The 13,957-nt window shown below is 46.1% G+C and overlaps 1 protein-coding gene across 7 annotated transcripts in view; it reads left to right on the top strand.

Annotated features, from left to right (window-relative positions):
• The window catches only part of LOC128347721 (major histocompatibility complex class I-related gene protein-like), a 33,360-nt gene extending 23,407 nt beyond the window's left edge, over positions 1-9,953 (top strand). For 2 of the 7 annotated variants that reach the window (XR_008317674.1, XR_008317672.1), the window contains 5 exons: positions 319-357; positions 5,267-5,346; positions 6,732-6,764; positions 7,477-7,510; positions 8,134-9,953. Coding sequence is in view for 2 of the 7 variants with exons in the window: in XM_053302742.1 (XP_053158717.1) it covers positions 319-357; positions 6,732-6,764; positions 7,477-7,510; positions 8,134-8,143 (116 nt within the window). In the remaining 5 variants the exon portion in view is untranslated. Of the gene's footprint in view, positions 1-318; positions 358-5,266; positions 6,765-7,476; positions 7,511-8,133 lie in introns of those variants that run through there. The other 5 variants (XR_008317673.1, XR_008317671.1, XM_053302742.1 and 2 more) reach the window with 3 other exon arrangements.
• The last annotated feature ends 4,004 nt before the right edge of the window (positions 9,954-13,957 follow it).

Below are 13,957 nucleotides of genomic sequence, written 5' to 3'. Positions count from 1 at the left end.
GTTGTAAGCTGCCCAGAGAATAATTTAATATGAGACAGCTAACAAATTATGTATGTATGATCATCTATTGAGCTTCTATATTCTCCACTCATTCCCATGAATGGGCACTTCAGTTCTGTGCTCTCCAATGCAGCCTTCATCTACTTCTTCCTCCTAACTCTGCCAATAACAGTTGCCTGGGGAGATTTGTAGGAAGAAACTGAAGGAGCATCTGCTGCAGAGGGTTTAAGGTCCAATAGCCTTGCCTCTCTGTAGAAGGTAGGACTCGATAATCTTTGTAGGTGTCTTCTAGGTCTAACTTTCTGATTGTCTTTGCAGTGAATCTTCAAAAGCAAGAACCCTACAAAGCAGCATCAAGTAAGTGACTCCTTCATCTCTGAAATACCGAAAGCTGAAAAGCAGTATCTGTGGTGATTGTGTGTGTGTGTCTACATCTACTAACTGGGCAAAGAGGTATCTTTGAAAGCAATGACTCTCTTATATTTAGCGGAGGGTGGGGAACAACTGTCCCTATTCATCTTCTCCTTCCATTTTCTATGTAACCTGCTTTGAGCAAAAGCAGTTTATAAATATTCCAAATAAATAATGGCTGGCATGCCCACCAGTCAAATACAGGCAGTTCTGCAACACTATTAGCCACTGTAAGTGCCTATACTTTTAGTATGTACACTTTTAGCCAGTGTAAGTCCCCCCCCCCCACCTCACAAGTCCTGCTATGCTGCCTCATCATGGAGCGGTGTGTGTTCCAGGGAGGAATGAGCAAAGTATGCCGGGACGTATACTCCCAGTAGGGTCACCCAAAGTGCGAAGGTCATCCTAGCTGCCCAGCTAAAGCAAGCAGGCCCTTATTTTGGGCAGCAGCGATATAGGAAGGTGCTGGTGGCGGACGATCACTTCAGTGACAACAACAAAGGCATCATTTTACACTGCGCGGGAGAAGGCACTGGTAAACCACTCCTGTATTTTACCAAGAAAACCACATGGATAGACAAAATGGAATGATTGTCAATGTAGAGCCAGATGGGCCCCTCAGGTCGGATGGAACTCAACATGCTACTGAGGAAGAGCTGAAGATCTCTCAGTGTACCAATGGTGTTTATGATGCAGTTAGACTAAAGCCTTTTGGACGTCTAGCAGCTGATGTTGCCGTGTGGGAAAAGAAAATCCAAAGCTGTTAAGACAGAATTACAGTTGGAACGTAAGAAGCATTAATATGGGAAAGCTCGACACAGAGAAAGATAAAATGAATCGACTACAGATTGACATCTTGGGCATCAGTGAATTAAAATGGACTGGAATGGGCCACTTTCAGTCAGAAAATCATACCTTTTAATACTCAGGGCATGAAAACGAAAGAACGGTGTTGCTTTCATAGTCAGGAAGGATATAGCAATGACGGTACTTGGGTACAATGCGGTCAGTGACTGACTAATATCAACTAGATTTCATGGACAACCCTTTAACATGACAGTTATTCAAGTCTATGCCCCAACGACCGATGCAGAAGAAGAGGAAGTTGATGAGTTTTATGTTCTTCAGTCTGAAATTGACAGAACATGCAAGCAAGATGTGCTTGTGGTGGTTGGAGACTGGAATGCCAAAGTTGGAAAAGGTAAGGAGGAAAACACAGTCAGCCTATATGGCCTAGGAAACAGAAACGAAGCAGGAGAACGACTTATTAGTTCCTGCCAAGCCAATGACCTCTTCATTGCCAACACATTCTTCAAACAACCAAAGTGCCGCCTATACAGAAGGACATAATCAGATGGAGTACACAGAAATCAAATCGATTACAATGAGGTGGAAGAGCTCAGTTATAACAGCCAAGACATGGCCGGGGGCCCGATTGTAGAACAGATCATGTGCAAGTTCCAAGTCAAATTAAAGTGGAAAAACAAAGCTATCCAGCACCCACAATATGATCTTGAGAATCTACCCACCATTTTCAAGGAGAACATCAGGAACCGCTTTGAAGTTCTGAACCTCATTGATAGGGAACCAGAGGAACTGTGGAATGAAATCAAAGAAGTTGTTAAGGACGAATGTGAAAAGAGACTGCAAAAGACCAAGAAACAGAAGAAAGCAAAATGGATGTCAGAGCAGATGGTGGAAATTGCCAAGAAGAGGAGAGAAGCCAAAGTCAAGAAAGATAAAGACCTCAGGAAGGAACTTAATAGGGAATTTCAGAAAGCTGTTAGAAGAGACAAGGAGTAGTACTACAATGACATCTGTGAAGATCTTGAGGATGGAAATAAACATGGAAAAACAAGGCAAACTTCCCAAAAGATCTCTGAACTCAGAGGGAGGTTCCAACCTCAAATTGGTATGTTAAGGGATGCCAAAGGACAGATAGTAACTGATTCAGGGAAGATCAAACAGAGATGGAAGGCGTATACTGAAAATCTGTACAGCAGTGATGTCAACATCCAAGACGCTCTAGAAGATATTCCCTACTTGCAAAACTTCTTGTATGGGAAGATGATGTTAGATCAGCACTCCGGTTGTTACCAAGTCGGAAGGCTACAGGAATTGATGGAGTAGCTACAGAAATATGGCAGGCAACAGAAGAAGAAACAATCAAGGCTCTAACCAAACTATGCCAGGAAATTTGGAGAATGACACAAGTGTCCAACAGATTGGAAGAGGTCAGTCTACATACCCATACCAAAGAAAGGTGACTTAACAGATTGCACAAACAATCGCACAATTTCACATGCTAGTAAAATAATGCTCAGGATCATCCAACGCAGATTAGAACCCTACGTGGAAAGGGAAATGCTGGATGTTCAAGCTGGTTTCAGAAGAGGCCGAGGAACCAGAGACATCATTGCTGATGCACGCTGGATAATTGAGAAAGCCAAAGAATACCAGAAAAGTCAATATGTGCTTTGACTACAGAAAAGCCATTGATTGCATCAACCATGTCAAGTTGTGGAATATCCTTAGGAAAATGGGTGTCCCAGAACATCTCATTGTTCTCATGAGAGACCTATACACAGGACAGGAAGCCACAGTCCAGATGGAACATGGTGAAACAGACTGGTTCCAGATTGGCAAAGGAGTAAGACAAGGCTGTATACTTTCTCCCTCTTTATTCAATTTATATGCTGAACATATACTGAGAGAAGCTGGATTGGAAGAAGTTGAACATGGCTTTAAAGATGGAAGAAGAAACATCAAGAACCTGCGCTGCGCTGATGACACCACTCTGATAGCTGAGAATGTGGATGATCTGCAAGCTTTAGTAATGAAAGTCAAGGAGCATAGTGAAAAAATGGGACTACAACTACTGTAAATGTAAAGAAGACTAAACTAATAACAGGTACAGCAACCGGCCTCAGAATTGACAATGAAGACATTGAAGTGGTGGGTACCCTTTTAGGATTGGCCATCAACTGTAAAGATCCAGCAGTCAAGAAATACACTGCAGACTAGCACTTGGTAGGGTTGCAATGAAGGCCTTGGAAAGGCTATTTAGATGCTGTGATGTGACTATACCTACAAAGATTAGAATAGTTCGGACAATGGCTTTCCCCGTGACACTCTATGGATGCGAAAATTGGACTTTGAAGAGGCAAGATAAAAAAAGCATTGACGCTTTTGAACTTTGTTGCTGGAGAAGACTCTTGAGGATACCATGGACAGCCAGGAAAACAAATGTATCCTAGAAGAAATCAATCCAGAATTTTCACTCAAGGCAAAAATGACCAGGCTCATACTTTGGACACAGGTGAAGACCCAGCTCCCTTGAGAAGTCCATAATGCTGGGAAAAGTTGAGGGAAAGAGAAGAAGAGGACTACCGGCAGCAAGGTGGATGGGCTCGATTGGGACAGCAATGAATGTACCACTGAGAGACCTTAAAGGCCAAGTTGAAGATAGATCATCCTGGAGAGAATCTATCTATGCGGTTGTTAAGAGTCAACACCAGCACTTATTCAATCAAAGTACCTAATGGAAGCCGTGTTGGAGTGCAGTTGCGCAATGTCTGGCATATGCACAAAAGTGAACTTGTGCTAGACTGTTGGCATTTTTTAGGCCCTCGCTGAGGTGCAGGTCATTCAGAACTGCACATGTTCAACAATAAGAGTAACTAGCCAACCCGTACAGAGCATCTGTGCGCTCTTTGGGGCTGGATGTTCCCCCTCCCGCCCCACACTCTTGCCCCCCTTCCCCTCCCTCCCACTTCACTCTCTCTTGCCCGCCCGCCCTCTCTCACCCTCCTGCCCTCCCCCTCTCCCCCTTGCCCCGCTCTCTCTTGCCCTCCCTTCCTCCTCTCCTCTGCTCCTCTCTCCTGCCCTTCCCCCTCTCCTCTGCCCCACTCTCTTGCCCTCCCTCCTGCCCCACTCTCTCTTGCCCTCCCCCTTCCCTCCTCCCCATTTTACTCTCCTTACTGGGTGGCCGGCAGCCAAAAAGGGCCCCACTGCCACTCCTCCTCCCGGGCAGTGAACAGGGAAGTCCTGCAGCCCGGGTCCCTCCCACCCCAGCATCCCACAGGCGCCTGGCCTCGCTGCCTCCTGGCCAAGAGCCGTCTCCATGGCTGGGCCCAGCACCTCCGCGGCCTGGCATGCCGCCGGGCCGAGTGCCGCCTTTGTGGCCTGCTGCCACCACTTGTCATCCTCTGTGGCCGGCCTCTTCGGGGCCAGCTACCTCTCTCTCCACCCCCACCTTCTGCCTCAGTCTCCGGGCAGGGACGGGCCCAGGCTGCTGGGCTGAGTGCCGTCTCCGTGGCCGGGCCCGCCGCCTCGCCTCGCCTTGCCTCTGCGGCCGGGCTGGACCCACCATCACTGTGGCCTGGCCCACCGCCAGCCAATTCTCCTGGGTGCGCCAGCCAATCAGGTGCCTCCGCCGCCCAGCCAATCAGCTGGGCAGCCGGGACGCACATTTGAAGACACACCCAGGCGAAATAAATATATAGATACTAACTGCAGCTGGTGTAGAATGCTACTGCCAAGTTGGTGTCAGGGGCCCTTTTGTGGACCATATGGTAGGGATGTGCAAACAGGTTCGAATTCAAACCAGTTCAAATTTGAACAAAACAGGTCATTGAATTGGCAATGCCGGTCTGAGATTGAATGAAACAGAGCCTGGTTCTGTTGGAACTGGTTCGAAGGTTTGAGCCTACAAAACATGGTTGGGGTGGTAGGCATCCATGCGTGCCAACTACTACCCAAACCCCAAAGCACTTGGACACTCATGCAATTTTTAATGATTTGTTGAAGTTTCTCTCTCTCTCTCTCTCTTTTTTTTTTTTGCATTTTTCCATAGGGAATAATGGGGATTTGAGGATGCTCCAAGTGCCCCCTTGGGGGTGCCTGGGCACCAAAGTGGGTTTGGGTGCAAGGCAGGTATGGCCACAACTCCCCCCAGGAGCCCCAAGCTGGTGGAGTTCCTGGTTTTTAATTATTTTTTAAAAAAAAGATTTAGCCTGTTTCAATGTAATGAATAGGAATCCCTCCCCCATTCAGAAAAAGAACAGTCTGTGACCTGTTCTCTTTAATTGCTATGAATTGTGAACTCAGAGTTCACAGCAATTAAGGTCACACACTGTTCTCTTTCTGAATTGTGAATCACCTGCAGTTGGATTGGCAAGTTTGTAGGGCAGGGCCTGATCTGTAGCTGCATCCAGGGTCTGGAATTCCCCTCTTCTGAATCGCAGACCCATGCCATGAATAAGTGAAGCTTTCGTACATGCTTGCCCAGGCGTGAGGGAGAGAGTGGAATCCTGCCTCAGAGATGTTAGCTAGATGCCAGCTAAATGGAAAATTGCCTTAAGTTCCCATCATCATCAACGGACTCTATACTAGGGCTGTACATGATCATGTCCCATGTCCGGTGTTATCTGAATGTGTTCTGCAATGACAGAAGATGACTAGACCAATGGCTACCGTAAGTGCTGTATACAGGAGACCCTGGATAGACCAGCCTTCCTCGTTCTAGTGGGTCTCCAGGTGCCTATCAAACAATGGGTAGATCTGGCCGTCACCCAGTGCTCCAGACTCCCACTCAAACGGTGCCATGGTGGCACTGGCCCAGTTGAGCCAATTGATAGATCTGGCCTCCATACTTTTAAATTTATGTCTGTTTTTTAAAATGGTGGAAGGAGCGTCCTTATGATCTTTCCAGTTGGAAATATGGCAGGCCTCCTAGACTTCACTTTCTCTAGAAAGCAAAGATTTCTGATCATTCTTCTAATAATGAAACAGGATGCTGTTTGCCTGTATTGCATGCATGATTTGCTGTGGTTAATGTTTATGAACAGATCTTAATTGTTGGAGAAGGAGTGGAGGGGAAAATAGAGAGGAAGGGACGAGAACTGGAAAGGTGGGAGCCCTCACACTCTAGTGCAGTGTTGGGTACCAGTCCGTGAGGCATCACTAATAAAAATCACTCCCCCCCCCAAAAAAAACCCACCAGTTTTGGGCTGGCAGGGGCCACTGGGAGCTCTCCGGAGCTCATTTCCAGGCAGCCCTTGCTGCTGGATAACGTTCATTTCACTTCCTCGAAATGAACATTATCTAGCAGCGAGGGCTGCCTGGAAATGAGCTCCAGAAAGCTGCCTGAAGCCTTTTGGGGGGGGTTGGAGGTGAAGGGGGCAACCCCCTTACTAACTGCTGGTCCAGAAAACGGCACATGAATAATGTACCGGTCCATGACTCCAAAAACACTGAGAAATACTGCTCTAGTGCATACACAGCAACATAGATTCCTTCTCTTTTTCTCTACTTTGCAGCAAGCGACCTAGGATCTGACAATTCCTGCGGAGGTCAGTGTGGGAGTGTTAGCGGGTGGGAATACATCTTGCAGACAGGGCCTCTTGCCACATTCCCTGTGGGGAATGTGCTCACATTACAAAGAGCTTCTGCTTTCCTGTGGGCCACATCTCAAGACTATCCCAGAGATGATACAAATCGGGCAAGATATTGGATGAGAACTGTGTCCCGTTCAGTCTGCCCACCTGTTGTCTAGACCGAACTTAGAGAAAACTCTTCCATTCCTTTGAAGGGTGGGCTCTTCTCAGGAGGCAAATGATAGCCATGTTTGATCTTCAGGAAAGGATTTCTCCTCTGGGTCAATATTATACATATATCTGAGTTCATAACCATGGGGATACTGGCAATGGTAGACATTAGAAACCACTGCATAATCAAACCAAATATTTAAAAATCAATTTTTGCTGACTGAGGTGGACTCCAGGCTGATGGGAAGGGCAAGGCAGGCATGACATTTAGAAACACTGGACATAAAGGCCTTGAACAGCCTTTCAGATTCCCACAATACATCTGGAAGAACCAAATGCCTGCCTTTGTGGGACTGGACTCATTGCAGCTCTCCCCCTTAGCTAGATTACACGACAGATTTGCAGGGGCTTGTGCCTAACCCTTATGATCAGATCTGTGGGGTGAGTTGTGGGGGAAGGAGCTGGGGAGCCTGCAATGCGTATAACATTAGCACCATCTCTTTTCTGCATTTTGCAGGGAGCAGCCAGCAGTCTTGGAGCAACCAGGAGAGGTAAGTGGGGGGGGTGGTCTGTGTGAGAGGGTGGGCTCCCGTCTCAAAGATAGGGCTTCTTGCCACAGACTCTGTGGGGAAAGTGACCCCATCTTAAAGGGCTTCTGCTTTCCTGTGAGCCAAATCACAAGGCATTTTGAGAAATAATAAAAACTGAGACATACATTGGATGAGGACTGCCTCCCGTTCAGGCCTCTCATCTCTTCTCTGGACTGAATTTTTGGAGGGTTTCCTTCCTCTGTTACTTTGAAGAAACATGGCTTTGCTCAGGATGGAAATGGCAGTCATATTTGATCTTCAGGTAGGGATTTCTCCTCTGGGTCAAGTGACTGAGTGTCCCTTTGTGGCCTCTCTCTCCTTGTTCAGTGTGCAACTTGGCTCAATTGCTTGAGCATCGGTGCGATGCATTTGCTGTGCTGGGACCTCTAAATGTCACCCTCAGCTCTGCTTGTAGCACATTTTCTGTGTGTGCCTTGTTGTGTCAGGCTGGTGGCTTCGGCCTGTGGGGCTGGACTAGATGGCCTTTGTGTCCCCCGAGCTCTGTGACTCTAATGCCCCCACACTGAGACATCCATGATGCTGGCTAATAACCTTGCACTCTGTTGTTTTGGATTTTTTTTTAGAATCCCCTGAGAAAGGAAGCCAAGAGAATCGATGACTTGCTGTGAACTGTAGCTCCTGGGAGCCGGTGCCAGCCCTGGACACCCCACCTAATCCTGCCTCTGGCCTAGCTCCAGTTTGGGCTTATCTTTCAAACGAGATGCAACAGTATTGAGACTGATCAGCAGTGTGCCATTATTTTAAATGGAATGATTCTGGAATGAATGGTTTTTACCATTTTTCTTTTTTGTTTCACATTTTATTGTAATATTTTTAAAATAATCACATTCAACATCCACTTCAACAAAGAATAGATCATCAGGAATGATTCATAGGAGTTCTTGAGAGAACATCCATCTAGGGACAAATGTACAGTATCCTCATTGGGGCTTGCCCTTGGGGTTGCGGTGGGACATGCTGAATATTTTTTAACATAATGACCCAGAATGGGTCATTCAGAATTTAAAGGGCCCCATGCCCTCATCCCCCCCACATATGGGGGCACTTCCAGCTGCTCAGAGGGGCTAGCAGAGGGCTTTGCAGAGTCTCCACACTATGGCTTGCCCCGGAGCATGGCTGCCACTGCAGTCGCTGTGCTCTGACCCAGCCAGGCCCCTCTGGCGCACTGTGTTTGGCTATGCACAATTGTATTTCTGGCTGTGCTGTGCTGTTCTGTGCTGTGCTCTGGGCTGGATCAATACAGCTGCTGCAGGGAACGCCATGCTCTGGGGCTAGCTGCAGTGGGGAGACTCCAGGCAGCGATCTCTGCACTGCCTGCTGCTGAGCCTTCTGAGCAGCTGGGAGTGCCCCAGGTGCGCGGGGTGGGGTGCGTGATGGCTCGAAGGGGCCTTAGGGCATTGGCCCCAATTCCCACCCCCACCTCCAAAGGATGGGCCTGATCCTTACCCCTGGAATGTTTGTAATATGTCAATTTAATAGAAATATCATGTTCCCAATGTAGATGTTTTACCAGTCCAGCCTTGGTGGTGGTGTGGTATGCTGTGTCTTCCACCTTTCTGCAATATAAATTCTTGCTGCTGTTAAGAGATGTGATCTACATCTGATTTCGATACATCCTCTCTTATGCAACTAAAAAGAATGAATTTTGGCTCCTTCATTAAATTAAGGCCTGTCATTTCATTAAATATTGATATTGCCGCTTTCCAAAAATTAATTAGCGGACATGACCAAAATCTATGTAAAACATTTTCCTTAGGAATGCAACACCTCCATCACGTGATGAATTTGTTTTAGATGTAAAGGAGTCATACGCCATCAATATTCTAATTTATCCAGGCTGTTTCTAACTTAATATTGATAATTCTCATAATAATATTCAACCATAACCACATCTGTTGTTCTTCTGTGATTGGGTCCTGGAGTTCCCTATCCCACTAAAAAATATAAATAGGTGAGAGAGGGATCATTCTGCTCATTCACCAGGGGAGAGCTGGTCTTGTGGTAGCAAGCATGACTTGTCCCCCTAGCTAAGCAGGGTACACCCTGGTTGGATTTGAATGAGAGACCACATGTGAGCACTGTAAGATATTCCTCTCGGGATGGAGCCACTCTGGGAAGAGCAGAAGGTTTCAAGTTCCCTCCCTGGATTCTCCAAGATTCCTGCCTGCAACCTTGGAGAAGTCGCTGCCAGTCTGTGTAGACAGTACTCAGCTAGATAGTCCAATGGTCGGTCTCAGTATACGGCAGCTTCCTATGCTCCACAAATGATATTAACGTGCCATCAATCTTTTATTTTTAACATTTGACAACATGATTTCTGCCTTTGTGTTTTCTCTGAACATCTCATTTTTAAATTCCATTAATAAATAACCTTTCAAATTAACTTGTTGCATTAAGAGCTTTCTGTGTTCATTCCAGATCCAAAATGTGCAAACTGAAGTTGAATCCTAACAAGACAGAGGCACTGTCTGTAGGGGGTCAGGATCTGAGAGATGATTTAGAACTGTGTGTTTTGGGTTGCACTCCCTCTAAAAGATCAGCTTCGTAGTCTGGAGGAGTGCTCCTGGTGGATTCTCTTCCTGGTTTCTCAGGTTGAGGCTGTGGCCAGGAGTGCTTTTTATCAGCTTCGGCCGATACACAAGATACGTCCATTTCTGGAGACAGATGACCTTAAAACAGTAGTACATATGCTGGTAACCTCTAGGCTTGACTACTGTAATGCACTCTATGTGAGGCTGTCTTTGTACCTAGTTCGGAAACTACAATTGGTACAGAATGTGACAGCCAGATTAGTCTCTGGGTTTACCTGAAGGGACCATATAACACTGTTTCTAAAAGAATCGCACTGGCTGCTACTATGTTTTCGAATGAAATACAAAGTGCTAGGTATTACTTATAAGGCCCTCAATGGATTAGGTCCAGGGTACTTAAGAGAGCGCCTTCTCCGTTGTGAACCCTGTCGCATATTAAGATTACTTACTTCTCCGTCGTGAACCCTGTCGCATATTAAGATTACAGAGGTCCGATTACTGTGGCCGCCAACTCGTTTGGTGGCAACTCGGGACCGGGCCTTCTCTGTGGCTGCCCCGGGGATTTGGAACGCGCTCCCTGCTGAAATAAGAGCATCTCCTTCTCTGTTTGCTTTTAGGAGGACCTTAGAGACGTACCTGTTTTCCCAGGCTTTTAACTGAAATTTAAATTTTAATCTGTTTCTTTTAATCTGTTGTGGTTTGTATCTGTTTAAAATGAATTTTAAATGTTTTGTTTTATATTATGTTTTAATCTGTACACCGCCTAAAGATTTCTATACTAGGTGGTATAGAAATGCAATATTTATTTATTTTATTATTTATTTATTCGATTTCTATACCACGCTTCCAAAAAAATGGCTCAGGGCAATTTACATAGAGAAATAATAAATAAAATGGATGGATCCCTGTCCCCAAAGTGCTCACAATCTAAAAGAAACATAAGATAGACACCAGCAACAGTCACTGTAGGTACTGTGCGGTGTGTGTGTGTGTGTGTGTGTGTGTGAGAGAGAGAGAGAGAGAGAGAGAGAGAGAGAGAGAGAGAGTGTGAATAGGGCCAGTTACTCTCCCCCTGCTAAATAAAGAGAATCACCAGTTAAAAGGTGCCTCTTTGCCAAGTTAGCAGGGATTAATCCTCTATAATAAAGAGGTAGAGTGTGATCCCGTGCTGCCCGTGTCTTTTTCGGCAGTTCTGGGCATGCGCAGAGTGCATGCGCAGAACCGCCGAAAAAGATACGGCTGCCCAGGCACTGGCGGCCATGCTGGAAAGAGCGGCGGAGAAATAACGGGCTAAGGAGAAAGCAGAGACGGCAGCATGGAGAACGGCCAGGAGAGGCGGCTGTGAGGGGACTGGGAGGGCAGCGGGAGCAACAGAAAACAGCTGCCAAGACTTAGAGAGCGGCGACCGCAGAACGGACAACGGAGAAGGCAGAGACGGCAGCAGAGGGAACGGGAGGGCAGAGGCGGCCACGAGGGGACCAGAAAAACAAAAAAGCAGAAAATACAAGCAGCCGCGGCAGAGAGATTAAAAAGAGGAGACGAGACCGAGGAACACAAACTGGCGGCCATAGCGGGTCAGAGATAGAGAGCAGCGACGAGACCGGACCCGACCCGGCAGGCAGAAAAGCGGCAGGAGAAGGGACCAGCCCTGACAAAGGAAACGTCAGCTTAGAAAAAAGAGCCCAGAAGAATTAAAGTAAAACGGTGCCTTGAACAGTCGTTTGCACTACCAGACGTTTGCACTAAGCACAATACCCCCTGCCTGCCAAAACACCCGTAAGACAACAGCAACCCCCCCTCCCCCAAAGCCCAAATCCATACCATAAGACTGAGGAGAATGTCCCAGATCAAACCAGCAGCAGCAAATTCAGTCTGACGGGAGTGCCCCAAAGAACTCTATCCCCTCACCTCTCAACTGAGGCTTTTGTGGAACAGCCCGAAGGAATTAAAGAAAAACGGTGCCTTGAGCACAAATAAAAACCAGACATTTGCACTGAGCACACGAGGGACAGTTGCTCTCCCCTTGCTAAACAAACGCGTTTGTTTTACTTAGAGCGTACACAGGGCTCTCAACCACTTTGAAAGGTGACCCTTTGCCCGCCGAGACCTGCTTCGCTTCAGCGCAGCAACGTGGCTGCTGCACGTGTCCTCAGGTTCTGCCCAGAAAGGCGATGCTGGAAGGCTCTTTCCTGTTTCTCTCGCAGCAACCTGCACAGCTGCCCCCCAAGATGTTACGGATAATAAGGCCACTGCCCTTATCAAATGTATACATTTGAATGCTGCATGCAAGTGTCACAAACCTACAGCTGCTGCCCTTTCTGTTCCATAACCTTTTGGTCCCTCACCTCTGTATCCATATGCAAGCAGTCCTCAACTTAAAAAAACCCGGCTGACATAAACCCGGCTTAAAAATACTAGTAAATAAATAATAATAAATGCTGGATCTTCTTGCCGCAGGAAGTTGCAGCCTTCATCCAGGGCCGGCGCTAGGGTTTTTTGCGCCCTAGGCGAGATCACCTTCTGGCGCCCCCCCCCCTCCATCCCTACACCTGGAGAGTGGAAAGCCTTCCACAGTTCCCCAGATTGATGTAAGATATAATATGGTACTGCTATATATTTTGTGGTGGCAGCAATGTCTTCACCCCACAATATCTCAGAATGATCCAACATTATATGGCTGCCAAAAGAGGTGCCCTCTCTCATTCTCCATTTTAAGCAGTTAAAAGAAGAGTACACTGCTCTGTTGTGCTACAAAATTAGTCCCCTGTTCCAAAAATGAATGAGGAACAAAAACTAGATGCCACTCATCATTAAATGAATGGAAGCCACCAGTGTTCCCTCTAAGGCATGCACAAGCTCACTAGTTTTTTGAACTCCGCTCAGTTAACTTGAGATCCTGCTCAGGTTGAATCAAGAAGGCCCCATTCTGAATGCATGTGCATGCACACTGCCTTGATACTGTCACCCAGAACAAAACTCATTCTGTGCACAGATCAAAAACATTAGAGAGAACACTGGAAGCCACAATTAACCAAACCTAAGTTAAATGTCCAACAATGAAAAGGAAGATACTTTTGCACATGTCTATTACATGACTGAAATCTTGCCACAAATTATGGAAAGTGACTTCCAATGAAAGTTACTTTCTCCAGGTAAAAAAATTAACTGAATATGTTTGAGGCAGAAGATAAAGACAGTTTCTCCCAATATGAATACAGCCTTGTTGTTGGTTTTTTGTTCCATATTAGCAGCTGTCTGCTCCACAACATAAGGCGTCAATCTGACAAAAAAAAAATAAAAAAATAAAAAAATAAATCCTCCTTTCTCTGCTATCACAACTCCAAATGCAGAGCCTCAAGCTCTTTCAGTTGTCAAAGTCAATGAGATCATGAGACTTTGCTTCCTTCCTGAGATCCCCAAAGCCTGAATGAAAATTTAAAAAATTTGTCTTCCTTTAACGCCCTAAACATACAAGAATACTACCCCCATGGAACAGACAGTATCTAAAACAGCACATTCACCATAATCTGTCGCAGGAAATCTTGTAATAATAGTAGAAAATAGAATGTAGATTTTGCTTAACAGAACAACAACAAAAAACTAACAGAGTATCCTAGAGTGACATCTTCTTTTACATGTCAAATTAGGGCATGGTTTGGCCTCAAGTCATTTCTGATGCAGCCAAACATTGTTGATGCTACTGAAGAATGTATCACATTTCATAAACAGCTATAAAGGATAATGCTTTAGCAACCTGGAAAAATTGTAAAGCCCCCTATCCATAACTTGATCCAATCAAGAATAAAATGTGACAGAACTGAATGAAATTCAAGGGAAGGACACCAACGTGAAGAGA

The sequence above is a fragment of the Hemicordylus capensis genome, chromosome 2, assembly GCF_027244095.1.
Source record: "Hemicordylus capensis ecotype Gifberg chromosome 2, rHemCap1.1.pri, whole genome shotgun sequence".
NCBI lineage: Eukaryota > Metazoa > Chordata > Lepidosauria > Squamata > Cordylidae > Hemicordylus > Hemicordylus capensis.
The sequence above is the reverse complement of the archived record's forward strand: the minus strand, read 5'-3'. Positions and strand labels throughout refer to the sequence as shown.